Raw genomic sequence first — 19,399 nt, forward strand, 5'->3', positions numbered from 1 at the left:
AGGAAATGCCTCTGAGAAGCTTGACCATTTTCCTGTTCCAAGCTTGTTGGCCAAGCTCACCTCCCCTAATTCCTGTGAGGTCCATATTGCAGAAAGCCAGGTTGGGGGTGCCTGTGTGAAGTCTGCTAAGGAAAGGGTTTGCAGATGCACAGACTAAGACCTCCAGGAATCTGCAGAACAGCAGTTAGTAGGACAGAGTGTAATGGGAAGGATGCTGCGCATGGCAGGCAGCCAGACAGGGACTGTAAAACAGAGCTCTGCGCAGGGGCTCATGAGCACAGAGCATTCTTTGCCTCATTCCAGGGAGAAGCTGCAGAGCAGAAGCACTGAGATGACAATGTGGTCAATCAGAAGGTCTCTGGCAACCACCACGCAAAGCATTTTTGCAACTTTTGGGTACAGATTAGGGTTCAATTTGGTTTAGGGAGGTAGCTTAGTGGTAGAGTGTTTGCTTAGCATGCTGGAGGCCCTAGGTTCAATCCCTAGCACTGCAAAAAATAAAAATAAATAATAATAATAATAAAATAATTAAAAGAAAAAAACAGTTCAGCTCTTCCCAAGTATGATATAGTAAGGACACATACAATGCTCTGGGGAAAAAGTTTAAAACTTTGCATTTTAGAGAAGGTCACATACCTGGGGAGTGAAAACCAGCCAGATAAGTCCTGCTGTCTGTGTAGTGGGGGTGCCCTAGGAAAGTCAGATGAACAGTCGCTGTATAATTTCCACACAGGCAGAGTTCCACAGAGGTAACGGGTTGGGAAGGAACCAGTCCACAAAATGGAAGAAGAGCATTTTCCTGTGCATGGTGACCAGCTGTTCACCAGACTTAGAACAGGCAACTTTGATTATGTAGTGGAGTAACTCTGTAGATCCACAGAATGTGAAATGGTATTTGACATTTATAAAGATAATTTTACACTCTAATTATCACATTTCAATTTGGTTAAGTGCCTCTATCTAAACTGTTAAGACACTTGAAAAGAATTTAGGGGATTCCAGTTAATTCTCCTTTTAGTAAGAAAATAAATGCAGTCTTGCATAAACTGAGGTGTCACACTTGTGTTTTTCTATTCCATGCTGCCCCAAAGTCATGGACAAGACCTGTAACTTTCTGAGGATAAAATTCTCAATTTGTTCAAGTATTTATTTATTTATTTATTTATTTATTTATTTATTTTATTTGTTCTGATTGTAGTACATGACAGTAGAATGCAGTTATACATTTTTGAAAGCTCATACAGAAATAGAGTGTAATCTCTCATTTTTCTGATTATACATATTGCGGGATCACATCCGTCATGCAGTCATACATGTACATGAGGTAATAAAGTCTGTTTCACTCTACTAAGTATTTATTTTGATTAAGAATATTAAGTGAATTTGCATTAAAAATATTCTAAGTAATATTAATATTCTTTTCAAAACAATACAGAGGGTTTTCCTTTTCACAAAAAGAACTAATTATTGGCCAAATATAAATGTCTTTACTCCTTTTAACTAAGAATCAAGAATGTCAAAATTATTAAACTAGAGTTACATTTTCCTCTTCCTCAACTTAAAATGCATTAAGAAGAAAAATGATTTATATTAGAAAAAGGAAATACAGCTTAAACTTTTATTTATAACTTAATAGCTTTTATGGTTACTTGCACATATTTTATTTTACATCTTCGCATTCTACCTACATTTTTTTCCTTTTTCCCTTGGTTCTGCGGATTGAAGCCAGGGCTTCATGCATGCTAGGCAAATGCTCTACCCTGAGCTACATCACCAGCCCTTACCTACCTTTTAATTAAACATTGTATAAGAAATTAAATGACTTCTTTTTCATTTAGAAAGCACCATTCCAAGTGAAAAACCAGTATAGTGTAAGATTCATTCCTCAGAACAGTGAACTTTTAAATCTGTTTCAATATGTATAAAAGTTATGATGTCTGATTAATTTTTTTCTCTCACTCTGAAAAGTTTCTAAAATAGTTTTTAAACAGGTAACATTACATTGGGACACTTGGCTTGACTGCTTGGTTTACCCTCTCCTGGGATCTTTGAGCCCTTATCTTAGATTCCTATAACTGCCCAGTCACTTCTACAAGCAGTCAAAATACTAGAGCTATTGAGTTAGAGAGTTTCTACAGCCTTGTTTGCTAATTCTCTGTGGAGTTGTCACTACTTTGTTCAACACTATCATCCAATGCAGTCGCTTTCTTTTAGCCATCCTGGTATATCAAACTAATCTGTTTACCCAGAAAAAAAAAAAATCTGAAATCATTCACAGCAGAACAGTCTTATCAAACTTTGAAACAAACCAATGACTTTAAAGAATGCTCTTATTTAAAAACAAATTCCTTTCCTTCAGTCTGAACCTCAGTTTAGCTCTGCATCCATTCTTACAGTCCAAGAGGGCGTCCAATTTCAGTACAGGATGTGTAATTTTCTATCCAATGAGATCACGGCCCCTGGGCTTGGTGCTAAGATTTGAAACCCTGTTTTCTGGGATTTCACTATTGCATCTGAGAGACAGGAAGGAAGAGCACGTGTGCACATAACCAGCTTTAGCCTTTCCTGGGAGGAGTTCTGTTCCTGATGAATGGGGCAAGCACACACAGCTCTGCTCGCCAGCCCTCCTGCTACATCTGTCCCTGCTGGATGACGAGCCAGCACCTGGACTCAGCATGTGGCACGGCGCCCAACTCTGTGGCTGCCCCTTCTCCACAGGGAGGCTTCCGTTTCCTCAGTACAGGCAACTTGGACCAGCTGTGGGCTCTCTCACTCTGCAAGCGGTACCCTGCTGCCATCCATGTGCCTAGCTCTCCAAAGGAAGGAAACTCACTGGAAGGGAGCATGAATTTATACACACGGTCCAGAGATAGTGCCCTGAGCTCCTCCATCCACACTGAGTGCTGGCAGTAAAAAATAAATAAACACTCAAAATGTTGAGGGATATTATCTTTCCATGGAAACTGAAACTCTGTTTTGGGACTGGGCTACTCATCTTAACCCTTTCCAAGAACCACAGTTACTCCCTCTTTCCCTTTTATTATGGCAGATTTTTTGTAACCTTACTGAAGTTGACCATGTGGTTCAGTCCCAAAGCAGTAACCAAGTCATGATTTTTGCTTGTATTTTTTTTCACAATGCGAAGGGGATACACAGGGCATGAAATCACTTATTAAGATCCACCTTCCTTGTCTCACTCCTTCATGCTCTGCAGTTCTCTGAATGTCTCTCTCCTTCCAGCTTCCCCCTCCAGAGTCTCCTTCTGTACTCCTGCATGCCTCTTCTTTAGCCTCACCACCTTCCTTCCCATCTCTAAATTGCAAAGTGTGTGCGTGTGTGTAAAACAATACCAGAATCCTTTCTGGGGCTCAGTTAAGAAACTGAGTGGGAAAATCCAGGACCCTCTTCAGTGGGTAGAGGGAAAAAAGGCTAAGGACACGTGTACATGAATACTGTTTTTCTGTCATATCTGATTTGTCTTCATTCATCTGCAACTTGTCTTCATTTAGGCTATTACTAATTTATCCACCCTGGAAATATTTAATGAGCATTGATGAGATAAGAAGAAATGAGATCCCATACTTGAGAATGGAAAAGAAGGGATATGTCCAATTTCCAGGCAGGAGATACAGCCTAATGACTGACTTGGGGCCGTGTCTGGAGTGGACAGGGCCGTGGGATCCAAGGGGCTGTCTAAAACAAGGGAGGTTTGTCATCTCTCAGATCTAAGGATAAGTTTGAGGCTAGATATGGACAAAGTAACCTTTTATGGGAAATACTGAAGTGAGATGGGAGGCAAGCAAAGGCATGAGGTTGAGCGCGCACCCAGGCATTCTATGTGAACAGAGTTGGGGGGTGGGTATAGACTCCTCTGCTAGCTGGAGGCGGTGTGAAGGCTGAAGAGATGACTTGGCCTAGAAGAAGAGTTTCTGCTCTGGTGACCCAGCAAACAAACCCAGAATTCCCAAGAGTAAAATTCTAGGGCAGAATATGCTTCTTTTGGCTTTCAGCCTGGGCCTTATGATTAAAGCTCATGATAGTGAGAGATGACCTCCAAGGTGATGTCTCTGAGCTACTGGATTTAAAAGAAAATATCTTCAAAAATAGCTTACAAAGCACCATGTTAAAAGAGTACAATAGAGTTGGTTACCTTGGAAGTACTAATCCTTCCATGTCAAACTGAAATTGCTGCCCATTTCTGCTAAACTTCCTGAATTGGACCAGGTCACAATTAGTATACAGTTTTTAATAATGAGACCAGATGAACTAGCAATTATTATGTTATTATTGCTTGGCAATGTCTATCATTTAACATTCAATTTCTGTCATTTTCTTGTTTCTGTTATCTTGGATTATAAACAGATTTTTATTAACTAGGTTTGCTTTTATTGTACAACAGCTTGAGATACACACAACAATCTTAATAGATATTTCTTTTGGAGAGGGAAAGTAGACAGACTGGGGACAAAAGGCTTGCTTTTTATGTCATACCCTTTTGTGTATTTTGAATTGTGCATCATGTGTATGCACTACCTGTTAAGGATAAATTAATTAATTTTTGAAGCTGCATATTGACTTCTTTGACATTTAACTTCCTAAATGAAAACCATATGAATCTACCTTTTTACTCACCCTCAAAATACCATAAATTTGTTTTTGTGAATTCCTTATAAGAAAGTTTATATTTTTACTTTTCTAGGATGAGCTGAAATTACTTGGAGAGCAAGGGATCACCTTGCTGTCATGCATCCAAGAACCAACAACCAAAAATCCCACCAGAAAACTCAATGCCAATGAACTTGAGAATGTAGCTACCATGGAAAGGTGAGTGAGTAGGTGGACTTTGATTTCTCAGGAGACCTACATGTTCCAAAACAACTAAGAGCAGGTTGGAATAGATACTATTGGGTCTTAGTGAGGCCAAGAAAGAATAATATTTGAGACTACACAGGGGAAAGGATCATGTCCACCTGCATCCATCTACAGAGGACTTTTTAGGGGAGTCCCATTCACTCCTCTTATGATATGCTCCCATCCCCAAATTTCCAGAGAGATGATGGTATTTGTTGAGTTTCATTTCCAATAACAGTTTGGTTTGGTGCTATTATTTACACATATGTAGTCTTGGGGAAAAAGAAGAAGGCACAAAGGTAGGGTCACCAGGAGCAGATTTTAAACCACAGTGGCTGTATCTGGAGTTAAGCTTCTTCCTGCACTTCAGGTGTCTGGTGGGAAAACAGAAGGTGTGGGACCCACTGAACCCTAAGAAAGACCCACGTGACGCAGTCTTTAATAATACACAGGTAGGCTGGGGTTGTGGCTCAGTGGTAGAATGCTCGCCTAGCATTTGTGAGGCCCTGGGTTCGATCCTTTATTTTATAGAAATAAAATAAATATTGTATTGTGTTCAACTACAACTAAAACAAAAATATTTTTAAAAAAATAACACACAGAATGCCACCATTAATAATATGGATGGAAAACATAGGTAGAATATAACATAGGCCTATGCAGACACCTGTAGAAATGGATGCTAACATAAAGTTGCTTTTTCATTATTTCTTGAAAGGTTATTAGTTCAATTGGATGAAACAGAAAAAGCCTTTAGTCAGTTTTGGTCTGAGCATCACCTGAAACTTAACCAATGCCTACAACTACAGCGCTTTGAGCACAATTTTTATAAGGTATTGTTTTCTTTCTTAATATAACTTCCTTTTTTGATACAGACCACTGGTTTTCTCTTCTCCCCTTGGATGCTTTGGGATTGGGTTTTCCTCTTTTCCCTAATCCAACTCCCTCTTTACATCTTACTGTTTCATAGACCCTCGCATTTATAGTGGAGTAGCAGCAATCTAGAATCCCATTATCCCATTTTTCTGTTGACATATGTGGCATTCTGTATTGGCTTAAGTTGCTTTTTGACTGATGAGCTGTTGAATATAGTTCTAACATTCCAGCAACAAGTGCCTCTATAACCCCAGCTTAACCTGAAAGGTAATGAGCTGAAAAAAAAGAAGAAAGAAAAAGGCATATATTGATTGATCCAAGTCCTGATCCTTTTGGATTTTTCAGGTTTTCTTGCAGCATGGCAAACCTATACTTTCCAGATGGGTGCTTGTTGGTTTACTTCTGCACTGTTCTAATGTGTTTTGCAGGTTAAGCTTGCCCTGGAAAATTTGCTGGAAGAGCTAGCAGAGTTTACAGGCATTGGAGACAGTGTGATGCATGTGGAACAACTTCTTAAGGAACACAAAAAACTGGAGGAAAAAGGCCAGGTTTGTTTTTTGAATTTTTTTTTTTTTTTGTACTTAGAAGGAAGTTGATATGAACAATGACAGATGGCGTCCAATCATTGCTGTTGGAGGGTATCTCAAGGACACAGAAATGCCCAAATTCTGCCCTTCAGTCACCCCTCCCCTACTCCCAGGTCCCCAAGGAGATTGCATGTTAACAACTATAACAAATAATACCAAATAAGACCATAGCAGAGTCTTAGTAAAGCTGCTGGAGCCCACAGAGGAGGGTGGAAGCTCAGGTGTGGCAAGGACACTGGGCCAGGCCTGCCTCTTATGGGATCAGCAGCCAAGTGGGAGAAGGTCACAGTGGGTGAATCACTGACCGAATCGATTAGCATAGTCAGTTTAGAGCTCCTCCCTGGGACCCAGATGTACGGGTGGGTTGGTGGCAAGGAGGGGAAACTTTTTAAAAGGGGAAATCAGAAAAAAAAAAACACTAACTGGGGCAAAACCTTAGGCGGGGGGAAATTGGTCCGCATTAGTTCTTTTGCTACACAGAATTGACAGAACTGTTCTCCTTTCCCATGCCAGGCTTAGAAAGGAGTGTGTGTTTTACAATTCCCAAGTCAGAATTAAACAAGTTCCTGAATCTGCACCACTAGTCAGCACTTAGAAGGAATTCTATTTTAAGTCCTTATAGATTCAGTTTATTATAGATTTAGAAAAATGAGTCATCTCTTTCCAGAAAAGTACATTTCCTTAATTAGGTTCTCTATATTTTTACTCCTGGGGACTAAGTCCCCTGTGATTAGCACTTCCTGTCTGAGCTTATCTAGAGGTGTGTTTCTCAGATGACAATTTTACAGAACTGGAGATTGCTTCTCAAAGTGTGAGTCCCTAACCAGCAGCATAGGTGCCACCTGAGTGAAAGCTTATTAAATATGAAGAATATGAAGTTCCTACCAGGGACTCAAATTGGCATTTTAATAGTTCCCAGGTAATTGACCAGTACATTACAGCTAAAGACATATGCCCCTAAAGCCCACAAAATCAAGACCATGTTGAGCTGGGGGAGCTCCCGTGCATGTGTGAACCCACACACCCACCTGTGCACCCAGCTCCTCTCTCAAGAATCCCATCCTGCCCTAGTGAGCATCTTGTCTTATCAGTGATATTTTGATAGCTAAGCCCTGTTAAAGGCACACAAATCATTAGAAATTGAATTTCACATATGTGATAACTACGTGTCACAGATTCTCCAGAATAGACAGCCCCAATTTTGTGTATTTCTAGTTCTTTCAAGAGAACTCCTTATTAAATATAGATACCATGTATTTTGCTTATATAAGTTTATATATTAGAAAAACATTTCTTTCTTTCTTTCTTTTTTTCCTGAGTAAAAAGCAAACTTTATTTTGTATCAAATTAAGCTTTGCACTTCCAAAGTATAATATGCCAAAGCTTTCCTATGTCAAATAAAAATGAGGAATATCCACTTTCACATAAAAACAAAAAACAAAGGAAAGAAAAAATAACAAAATTAAAATATTCAAGACAAATTTCAATAATAATAATGTAAAATCTAGACTGAGTGAACAAAATAATGATAATGTTCATTTCACCCAATTTGGGAAATATAATCCACGGCAAATTTAAAAATACAAACAATACACTGATGAAGAGAACAAAAAATAAATAAAAAAAGGAATTAACCATTAAAGGAATCAAGAGAACACCTACATTTATAAACCTTCCTCAATCAGTACCACATTATATACATGATGTACAGAACGCTACATTTAAAGCAAGGTAGTTTTTATTATTTGCATAAATTTTAAAACATGAAGAAATTTTGAACTATATCCCTAAAATACCACAGAATTATCACTAAAATATGCATTTCTCAAAAATGTCCCAGAAGTTCCCATTTTGGGGAAATACATTCTTTATTTCGCACAGTGAAATTGAGAAAAATCATATCAAATGAGGAATCTTTTTCACTAATCTTAAATATCCCAATAATGCAATCCTTGGGAAATGTAATTTTTTTCAATGCAGACTTGAAACAGATTATTATTAAACAAGCATACAAATCTCATTGCTTGCCACAAGATTTTCCAAAATTAAATACTGCTTAAACGACCACAATGTTCTTAAATCATATTACAGGCTTTTATATCTGCTTTTCTTTTCTTTTTTTTTATTTTTTATTGTAAACAAATGGGATACATATTGTTTCTGTTTGTACATGGAGTAACAGGATACCATTTGCATATTCATAAATTTATATAGAGTAATGATGTTTGATTCATTCCATTATTTTTTTCCTTCCCCCCCACCCCTCCCACCCCTCTTTACCCTCTATACAGTCCCTCCTTCCTTCATTCTTGTCCCACTCCCACCCCCCATTAAGTGTCATCATCCGCTTATCAGTGAAATCATTCCTCTTTTGGATTTTTGAGATTGGCTTATCTCACTTAACATGATATTCTCCAATTTCATCCATTTGCCTGCAAATGCCATAATTTTATTTTTCTTTATAGCTGAGTAATATTCCATTGTATATATATATACCACATTTTCTTTATCCATTCATCAATTGAAGGACATCTAGGTTGGTTCCATAGTCTGGCTACTGTGAATTAAGCCGCTATGAACATTGATGTGGCTGTATCTCTGTAGTGTGCTGATTTTAAGTCCTTTGGGTATAGGCCGAGGAGTGGGATAGCTGGGTCAAAAGGGAGGTCCATTCCAAGTTTTCTAAGGAATCTCCACACTGCTTTCCAGAGTGGCTGCACTAGTTTGCAGTCCCACCAGCAATGTATGAGTGTACCTTTTTCCCCACATCCTCTCCAACACCTGTTGTTGCTTGTGTTCTTGATAATCGCCATTCTAATTGGGGTGAGATGGAATCTTAGGGTAGTTTTGATTTGCATTTCTCTTATTACTAAAGATGTTGAACATTTTTTCATGTATCTGCTGATTGCTTGTACATCTTCTTCTGTGAAGTATCTGTTCATTTCCTTAGCCCATTTGTTGATTGAGTTATTTGTATTCTTAGTGTAGAACTTTTTGAGTTCTTTATATATTCTGGAAATTAGTGCTCTATCTGAAGTATGAGAGGCAAAGATATTCTCCCACTCTGTAGGCTCTCTCTTCACATTGCTGATAGTTTCCTTTGCTGAGAGAAAGCTATTTAGTTTGAAAAGAAGCCAAATGACTGGGAATACAAATCATTTCTCAATAATAACCCTGAACGTTAATGGCCTAAACTCATCAATCAAAAGACATAGACTGGCAGAATGGATTAAAAAGAAAGACCCAACAATATGCTGCCTGCAAGAGACTCATCTCATAGAAAAAGACATCCACAGACTAAAGGTGAAAGGATGGGGAAAAAACCTACCACGCACATGGACCCAGTAAAAAAGCAGGGGTTTCCATCCTTATATCAGATAAAGTGGACTTCAAGCCAAAGTTAGTCAGAAGAGATAAAGAAGGACATTTCATACTGCTTAAGGGAACCATAAATCAGGAAGACATAACGATAGTAAATATTTATGCCCCAAACAATGGTGCATCCCTGTACATCAAACAAATCCTTCTCAATTTCAAGAATCACATAGACCACAACACAATAATTCTGGGCGACTTTAACGCACCGCTGTCACCACTAGATAGATCTTCCAAACAAAATCTAACCAAAGAAACCATAGAACTCAATAACACAATCAATAACCTAGACTTAATAGACATATATAGAATATTCCATCCATCAGCAGCACATGGAACCTTCTCGAAAATAGACCATATGTTATGCCACAAAGCAACCCTTAGGAAATGCAAAAAAATAGAGATACTGCCTTGTGTTCTATCAGATCATAATGGACTGAGAGTAGAAATCAATGACAAAGTAAAAAAAGGAAATTACTTCAACACTTGGAGACTAAATAATATGCTATTGAATGAAACATGGATAACAAAAAACATCAGGGAGGAGATTAAAAAATTCTTAGCGGTCAATGAGAATGATGATACAACATATCAAAATCTCTGGGACACTATGAAAGCGGTACTAAGAGGAAAATTCATTGCATGGAGCACATTCCAGAAAAGAATGAAAAGTCAACAATTAAATGACCTAACATTACAGCTCAAAGCCCTAGAAAAAGAAGAACAGAATAACAGCAAAAGTAGTAGAAGACAGGAAATAATTAAAATCAGAGCTGAAATCAATGAAATTGAAACAAAAGAAACTATTCAAAATATTGACATAACAAAAAGTTGGTTCTTTGAGAAAGTAAACAAAATAGATAAACCCTTAGCCACACTAACAAAGAGAAGGAGAGAGAAGACTCAAATTACTAAAATACATGATGCAAAAGGAAATATCACAACAGACACCACTGAGATACAGAACATAATGAGAAGCTACTTTGAAAATCTGTATTCCAACAAAATAGAAAGTACTGAAGACATTGGCGAATTTCTAGAGACATATGCTCCTCCCAAACTGAACCAGGAGGAAATATACAATTTAAACAGATCAATATCAAGCAATGAAATAGAAGAAGCCATTAAAAATCTACCATCCAAGAAAAGCCCAGGACCAGACGGATTCTCAGCCGAGTTCTACAAGACCTTCAAAGAAGAACTCATTCCAATACTTCTCAAAGTATTCCAGGAAATAGAAAAGGAGGGTACCCTACCGAACTCATTCTATGAAGCTAATATCACCCTCATACCCAAACCAGGAAAAGACACATCAAGGAAAGAAAATTTTAGACCAATATCCTTGATGAATATAGATGCTAAGATCCTTAACAAAATATTGACAAACTGTATCCAAAAACATATTAAGAAAATTGTGCACCACGATCAAGTGGGGTTCATTCCTGGAATGCAAGGATGGTTTAACATCCGTAAATCAATCAACGTAATCCATCATGTCAATAGACTTAAGGATAAGAATCATATGGTTATTTCAATTGACGCAGAAAAAGCATTTGACAATATACAACACCCCTTCATGCTGAAAACACTAGAAAAAATAGGGATAGTAGGAACATACCTCAACATTCTAAAGGCTATTTATGCTAAGCCCATGGCCAACATCATTCTTAAAGGAGAAAAACTGAAACCATTCCCTTTAAAAATGGGAACAAGACAGGGATGTCCTCTTTCACCACTTCTATTCAACATTGTCCTCGAAACTCTAGCCAGAGCAATTAGGCAGACTAAAGAAATTAAAGGGATACGAATGGGAAAAGAGGAACTTAAGCTGTCACTATTTGCGGATGACATGATTCTATATTTAGAGATCCAAAAACCTCCTCCAGAAAACTTCTAGACCTCATCAATGAATTCAGCAAAATAGCAGGCTATAAAATCAACACGCGTAAATCTACAGCATTTTTATACGCAAGCGATGAAACAGCTGAAAGGGAAATGAGGAAAACAACTCCATTTGCAATAGCCTCAAAAAAAATAAAATAGTTGGGTATCAATCTAACCAAAGAGGTAAAAGATCTCTACAATGAATACTACAAAACACTGAAGAAAGAAATTAAGGAAGACCTTAGAAGATGGAAAGATCTCCCATACCCCAAGTTCTTTTTTATATCTTATTAGAAACAGAGTCTTGCTAAGTTGCTTAGGGCCTCACTAAGTTGCTGAGGCTGGCTTTGAACTTGTGATCCTCCTGCCTTAGCCTCCTGAGCCGCTGAAATTACAGGTGTGCACCACCATGCCTGGCCATGACCCATTTTTAATGGGGAAAATTCTTGAACCAACTGGACTAACCCACTGGAGATGACCTGTGACCAGGGATTGATTTCATCCATCCTGTGCCTTGTTTTCCAGTTTTTAAAACCTACTTTCTCTAGGATGCATTATACCTATTCCTCTACCTTTGGGTATACCAAACAAAGCTGTCTTAACATCACTGGGATCTTCCTCAACATGTCTTCTGTAGGATTTCTAAGAGGAATTGTTTCTTCAGCTAATTGGGGCTTGGCTAGTCTTCCCATGTGTTAAAGAACAAGGTGGTGGTATTACAAGAGTCCTAGGCCAGAGGGGGCCTGTCTTTGGGGAGTCCCAACAAATCAGTGTCAGGAGGTTCAAGATGATGAATTAGAGGAAGGCTGCACTTACAATTACATCATGGCTTAGGATTCAAGCAGCAAGAGTACTACTTCTTACTGAAGAGGGTGATTGAAGAAATTCACTGAAATTCAATATTGGATAATCAGTGACTCTTAAAAGCCCCAAAATTTGGATGCATTGAAAAAAGGACAAGAAAGAGTATATTGAAACCAAGCCAGGTGCAAAAGTGACAGCATCACAGGCTCACCACAGAGTGAGGGATAACACAAATGGAAAGAGAAACACAATGGAAAAATTTGGCAGAACTGAAAAGCAGTGTGAACTTAGCTGAACCATAGGCTGCACAGTCAGCTGGTGTTTAAAAAGTGATCTATTTCTCAACTAGAAAGTGGAGAGTTCAGGTAGGGAGCCATTTTGAGGAGGCCAAGTTTCAGCTTGCTACTGCAGGAGCCTGAGAGATCATAGCAAGTACTGCCGTACTGTCCTGGCAAGCACCTATCATGTGTTATAGGGTATGCCTAGTAGATCAAGATTGAAACAGGCATAGAGAAGACCGTATCCAGTGAAATGAATTTGGAGGGGACTGCAACTTGACTTCCTTTTGAGTCTGATATCTCCCTGACCAGGTAGAGACGGTTGGGAAATTCCAGAGGTGGGCGTGATTACACTCCAGGATTGAGCCTGGGAAGGCCATATTTATGGGCAATGTAGTGTTCAAGACTTTTGGAAGGTTGGTTCCCCTGCCCTACAAGTAGAATTCTTGGGAGGTCTCTGAAATCCAGAGCCCCAGCAGAGATTGGCATCTGCCTGGCCCTAGGGGTGTGTTGATTTAATATTCCCAGAGAAGAGCCATCCCAACAAAGTCCCAAAAACCTGATCAGAGCTAAGCCCTAGCTGTTAGAACGCCCCATTTAGAACCCAGCTGTAACCCCACTCTGGGAACTCATTGAACTGGTATATCCAGCAAAACTCCAACGCACAGTACTTTCCATTCTGCCTTATCTTAAACTGGTGAGAAGGGAAGTTGAAAGTGATTTTAACCAGCTTCAGTTTCAGGCCACTCCAGTTGGCATCTAGATAAGCAGCACAAAAAGAGGAAGCGCTTAACAACCCAGCACTTGCTCTAAGAAGTGCATAGCCCAAGAAGAAACAGAAAGAAGGACAGTTGGACATAAGTAGTGAACATCTGTCCTTATTGACAGTTTTGACCACTTCAGTAGAGATAATTCTTTCATTTTTTTCCTATTTCTTTCCCCTTTGTTTTTTCTTTTTGTTTGTGTGTGTGTTCTCGCTGTGCTGATTGGTTTGTGGATGTATACATACGTACATCTTAGTTTCTTTTTTCTCATTTCTCATTAGCATTTTTTGTTTATTTTTTCTTTTGTCTTTTGAGTGTTAGGGCTTTTATTTGTTCATTTGTTTTTAAATTTTTTTTCTCTTTCTCTGCTTTCTTCTCTCTTTAATAGCCAGATTCTTTTGTTCTCTCTCTTCCTCTTTACTTATTTTATTTATGTTTCTCTCCTTCTTTATAGTCATCACTTGCTACATCTCTTCTGCTTTCTCAGTGTTCATGTTTTGAACATCCTAAAGTTTCTTTTACCTTTCTATCACATTTCCTCTTCTCTTAATGAACTATATTTTTACCATCTTTTACTACAATTTGATTTATATAACTCCTGTCCCCACCATTCAGGTTGTTGTGGTTATTAGTACTGTGTATGGTATAGTTGACACCTGCTATTTAATTTAATGCCAAATCTAGATCACAGCTATTTATTGGTTTTGCTCTTGACCATCCTGTTTTTTGTGGTTATTAGTGCTGAAGGTGTCATATTAGGTACTAGGTACTTATTTTAATACTGTATATTATTCATTACTATTGTTTCTGTTGTTTCTCTCTTTTCTGTGAAGTGCTGGGAATCTACTGAGACACTATGAGTTCACAGGGTAGAGACTTGGATGCTGAGCTAAACCCAGCTAAGAGACAGCACACTTTGCTCTATATGCAACCAGCCATGCTCACACTTTAATGATACTTTAATATACAGAATAGAAGAGACAAAAAAAAAAAAAAAAAAAAAAAAAAAAAACTCAAACTAATAGCCAGTCCTCAAGAAGAAATGGCTGGGGGGACCCCTCAGACCCACTCACAAACATTCTCTCCTATAGCAGAAACAGAGACAATTAACACAATGACTGTGAACACCACACCTATGAGTGGGTCTTAATCTATATCTCTCCCATGCCTCTTTAGAATATACAGAATTGTTAAGAAGAGCAATCACAGAGGTTGGACTCCACCTACCCTGTTATATACAACACAATAACCAGATCTATAAGAAGGACCCCATTCTTTTGAGACCTGCAAGGAAAGTGAGATCCTCAAGCTCTCACACAATATATACTATGTCAAAATACACTAATTTTGCAAAGTTTCAGCAGAGAACTATACTAAAAACTCACTTGGAAATATATTGAAAAATCCACTACAATTTGATATCCCAGAACAAGAGAAAGCTGTGCCCTAAAAAAACCCCAACACATAAGAGTGGAAGAGAAGTACCTCCAAACAGCTGCATAAAATCCAACACAGGAATACAAGAAATATGAAAAAACAAGGTAACATGTCACCTCCTAAAGTTCACAATTCATAAGCAATGGACTCCAAAGATATTGAAGTGGATGAAATACCAGATAAAGAATTCAAAAGAATGATTATAAAAATGATCAATGAATTCCAAAAGAACACAGAAAAGCAATTGAATGAATTAAGGAAGTCAGTGCAGTATATGAATGAGAAATTCAATGAGGAAATAGAGGTATTGGTAAAGAACCACACAGATATGTTGGAAATTAAAGGCACAATAAATAAAATAGAATGTTGAATTCAAAGTCTCTCTAATAGAGGAGACTATGCTGAAGACAAAATTTCAGAACTGGAAGACAAAAGTGTCTGGCCTTGAACACTCAGACATTATTAAAGGAAAGAAAAGTAACTATGACCAGAATTTACAAGAACTCTGGGGCAATATTAAGAGACCAGATTTAAAGGAATCATTAAAATTGAGAAGGATTGAAAGATGCAGACTAATGGCATGGATAAACTCTTCAGGAAAATAATAATAGAAAGTTTCCCAAATCTCGAGAATGACATGGACCTTAAGATACAGGAATCATTCAGAAATCCAAGTAGAACAAAAAGATTTGTTTTAATGAAAAGGACCTCTCCATAACACATTATAATTAGAATACCGAACATACGGAACAAGAATAGAATTTTAAAAGTCAGGTCACATTTAGAGGAAAAACGATCAGAATTAATTCTGATTTCTCAGCACAAATTCTAAAATCCAGGAAGGGTTGGAATTATGTGTTCCAAGTCCTAAAAGAAAATAATTGTCAACCATGATTGTTGTGTCCAAAAAAGCTATCCTTCAGACTGGACGAAGAAATAAAAGCCTTCCAAGATAAGCAGAAACTAAAGAAATTTATGTCTACTAAGCTGGCACTAAAGAAAATACTTAAACACTACACACAGAAGAAATGAAAAACAAAATTTAGAGCTTGAAAATGGGAAGTTTCTAGAAATAAATTAAAATGGCAAGAATTACATCTCTCTATAATAACATTAAATGTAAATGGTCTCCACTCTCCAGTTAAACATAGTCTGACAGATGAATTAAAAATAAGACCCAATTGTATGTCGTTTGCAAGAGTTGCACCTTACATACAAAGTGAAAGGGTGGAAATTGATATACCATACAAATGGAGTCCACAAACAAGTAGCTATGCTTATATCCAACAAAGCAGAATTCAAGCCAAAAATAATTAGAAAAGACAAAGAAGTTTACTTTATACTGGTAATGGGAATAATCCAAGAAGAAGATATAAAGATAGTAAACATTTATGCCCCAAACATTGGTGCACCTAGTTACATAAAACAGACACACTAAATTTAAAGACCCAGGACAATATAATACTGGATGATTTCAACACACCTCTCTCATCTTTAGATAGGTCATCTAGACATAAACTCAGTAAAGACTCTTAGACCAAAAGAAATTATACATCAAATAGATTTAATAGATATCTATAGAATAGTTTATCCAATTACAGCAGAATTCACTTCTCAGTGACTCATGGAACCTTCTCCAAAACAGACCATGTTTTAGGACACAAAGTTATTCTTAGCAAATGCTTAGAAAATCAGCCTGACTCCTTGTATCTCATCTGATCACAATGGAATGAAATTAGAAATCAACACAACAAAACTGTACAGAAACTGTACAAACACATGGAGATTGAACAATACACTTTTGAATAATGAATGGGTAATAGACGAAATCAGGGGAGAAATTTAAAAATTCTTAGACTCAAATGAGAATAGTGATACAACAAACCAGAACATTTGGGACATTATGAAGTCAGTTCTAAGAGGAGAGTTTATAATTATGAGGGTGCCTTCTTAAGAAAATCAGAAAGATACTAATTAAAAACCTAATGATGCATCTAAAGGCCCTTGAAAAAGAATAAACCTATTCCAAAATCAGTAGAAGGAAGGAAATAATTAAGATCAGAGCTGAAATAAAATCAACAGAGAATAAAAAATACAAAAGATCAATGAAACAGAGCCAGTTCTTGGATAAGATAAAGAAATTGATAAACCTGTAACCAAAATAACCAAAAGAAAATGAGAGAAGACCCAAATTAATAAAATTAAAGATGAAAAAGGAGAAATTACTACAGCCATCACAGAAATCTAGAGAATCATTAGGGACTATTATGAAAACTTATACTCCAATTAATTGGAAAACCTCAAAGAAATGGATACATTTCTAGACACATATGACTTGCCAAAATTGAATCAAGAGGGTACAGAAAAATCTAAACAGATCGGTAAGTAACAATGGATGGAAGCAGTCATAAAAAGACTTCCAACTAAGAAAAGCCCAAGACCAGATAGCTTCTCAGCTGATTCTACCAAACCTTTGAAGAAGAACTAATGCCAAAGTCTCCTCAAATTATTCCATGAACTATAAGTGAGACACTTTCAATTTTGTTCTATGAAGCCAGTATCCCCCTGATAGCAAAACCAGATAAGCCCATATCAAGGAGGGAAAAATTACAATATCTCTGGTGAACTTAGATGCAGAAATTCTTAATAAAATATTAACAAATAATAATCAACAACATATTAAAAAGATTAAATATGGTGACCAACTTGGTTTTATTTCAGGGTTGCAAGGATGGTTTAACTTATGCAAATCAATAAATGTAATTCATCATATAGTCATCCCAATAGATGCAGAAAAAGTCTTTGACAAAATTCAATACCCATCCATGATAAAAACACTAGAGAAACTTGGGCTAGCAGGAACTTACCTCAACATTGTAAAGGCTATACACAACAAATCCAGAGTTAATATTATTGTGAATGGGGGAAAACTGAAAGTGTTTCCTTGAAAATCCAGAACAAGACAAGGATGTCCATTCTCACCATACTCCTATTAAAACAGTACTAGAAATTCTAGCCAGAGCAATTAGGCAAGAAGAGAAAATAAAAGGGATAAAATAGGAAAGGAGGAAGTTAGATTATCACTGTTTGCAGATGATATGAGCCTATACTTAGAAGATCCAAGAAGCTTCACCAGAAGGCTGCTAGAGCCAATAAACAAATTCAGCAAAGTAACAGGTTATACAATCAACATACAAAAATCAGTAGATCTAACCAAGGAAGTGAAAGACCTCTATGATGAAAACTATAGAACACTGGAGGAAGAAATTGAAGAAGACATGACACAAGAAGATGTAATGATCTCCCATGATCATAGATAGGTAGAATTAATATTGTTTAAGTTGCCTTATTACTAAAGCAATATACAGATTCAATGCAAACTCCATCAAAATATCAGTGGCATTCTTCAAAGACAAAAAACAAGCAAACAAAAAAAAAACCAGTCCTATAATTCATTTTTAAGAATAAAAGACCTAGAATAGCTAAAGCAGTTCTAAGCCAAAAGAGACATGCTTGAGGTATCTGAAAACCTGACCTCAAATTAAATTACAGAGCTATATTAACAGAAACATCATAGCACTGGCATAAAAACAGACACACAGAGCAATGGAACAGAATAGAAGACACAAAGACAAACTACTTTACTTAGCTTTTGCATTGCAGTCACCAAAATACCTATGAGAAGAACTTAGAGAAGGAAAGTTTATTTGGGGCTTATGGTTTCAGAGATCTCAGTCCATAAATGGCTGACTCCATTGCTCTGGCTCCAGGGTGAGGCAGCACATCATGAAGGAAGGGCCCAGAGGAGGAAAGCCATTCAGCTCAAAGTAGCTTCAGGAAACAGAAACAGAGAGAGGGAGAGGGAAAGGGGCCACAGGGAAGCTACATACTTCCAGGGTACGCCCCCTGTGACCCACCTCCACTTGCCTACAGTTACCTCCTCCTTAGTCCATTCAAACTAGGATGGATTGATAGAAATCTGATCATTTCACTTCTTTTGGGAGACACCTCATATCCAAACCGTAACACAAACTTACACAGATACAGTCATCTGATCCTTCTTGACAAAGGTGCCAAAAACATTCAATAGCAGTTTTTTTAACAAATGGTGTGGGGAGAACTAGTTATCCACAAGCAAAAGAATGAAACTGAATCTTTATCATTTACCCTGCACAAAAGTCAACTCACAATGGATCAAAGACCTAGGAATTAGACCAGGAATTTTGCAACTTCTAGAAGAAAATGTAGGATCAACACTCCAACAGATAGGCACAGGCAACAACTTTCTCGATAGGACTTCTAGAACTTAGAAACAATACCAAAGCTTAGAGGAAACAACACCAAAATTAGTAAGTGGATGGCATCAGATTTAAAAACTGCACAGCAAAGAATGTGCAGAGAGAATCTACGGAATGGAAGAAAACCTTTGTTAACTACTCTTCCAACATAGGATTGATAGCCATAATATATGAAGAACTCAAAAAACTTAATGAAAAAAAAAAAAAAAACCACCACCATCACCACCACCAAAACAAACCAAAAC

At 37.4% G+C, this 19,399-nt stretch overlaps 1 protein-coding gene across 2 annotated transcripts in view; it reads left to right on the plus strand.

Moving 5' to 3' along the window:
* The window catches only part of MCF2L2 (MCF.2 cell line derived transforming sequence-like 2), a 232,997-nt gene that overhangs the window by 91,494 nt on the left and 122,104 nt on the right, over positions 1-19,399 (plus strand). Inside the window, exons 8-11 of one of the 2 annotated variants that reach the window (XM_079101236.1) lie at positions 1,288-1,324; positions 4,700-4,824; positions 5,570-5,684; positions 6,156-6,275. In XM_079101236.1, coding sequence (XP_078957362.1) covers positions 1,288-1,324; positions 4,700-4,824; positions 5,570-5,684; positions 6,156-6,275 — 397 coding nt within the window. The remainder of the gene's footprint in view (positions 1-1,287; positions 1,325-4,699; positions 4,825-5,569; positions 5,685-6,155; positions 6,276-19,399) is intronic. The other variant, XM_079101237.1, reaches the window with a different exon arrangement.

This window comes from Sciurus vulgaris (assembly GCF_902686455.1).
Source record: "Sciurus vulgaris genome assembly, chromosome: 10".
NCBI lineage: Eukaryota > Metazoa > Chordata > Mammalia > Rodentia > Sciuridae > Sciurus > Sciurus vulgaris.